This window comes from Penaeus monodon, chromosome 29 (assembly GCF_015228065.2).
Source record: "Penaeus monodon isolate SGIC_2016 chromosome 29, NSTDA_Pmon_1, whole genome shotgun sequence".
NCBI classification, from domain to species: domain Eukaryota; kingdom Metazoa; phylum Arthropoda; class Malacostraca; order Decapoda; family Penaeidae; genus Penaeus; species Penaeus monodon.
Window position 1 is genome coordinate 8,839,554 of NC_051414.1, and position 236 is coordinate 8,839,789.

The 236-nt window shown below is 61.0% G+C and overlaps 1 protein-coding gene across 1 annotated transcript in view; it reads left to right on the forward strand.

Moving 5' to 3' along the window:
• LOC119591720 (agrin-like) overlaps positions 1-236 on the forward strand; it is a 23,384-nt gene that overhangs the window by 7,452 nt on the left and 15,696 nt on the right. The window contains exon 2 of the mRNA XM_037940468.1: positions 65-223. Within this exon, the coding sequence (XP_037796396.1) occupies positions 65-223 (159 nt within the window). The remainder of the gene's footprint in view (positions 1-64; positions 224-236) is intronic.

The following is a 236-nucleotide window of genomic DNA, read 5'->3' on the forward strand; positions in this document are numbered from 1 at the left end:
AAGCGCCCCTCCACGCCCTACCCCATAATCTAACTCCCCTCTCCCTGTTCCCCTCTTCCCTCAGACTTTGAACTGACGCCCTGCAATGGTGAGCCGCCCTTGGTCAACCCTGCGACCGGACGGGACTTCTACTGCGGGAAAGGGCCGGATACCGAGACGTGTCCGGATGGGTACTACTGCCACTGGACGCTCTCCTTCGCCAAGTGCTGTCCGCTCGACCAAGGTAGGGTTGCCTT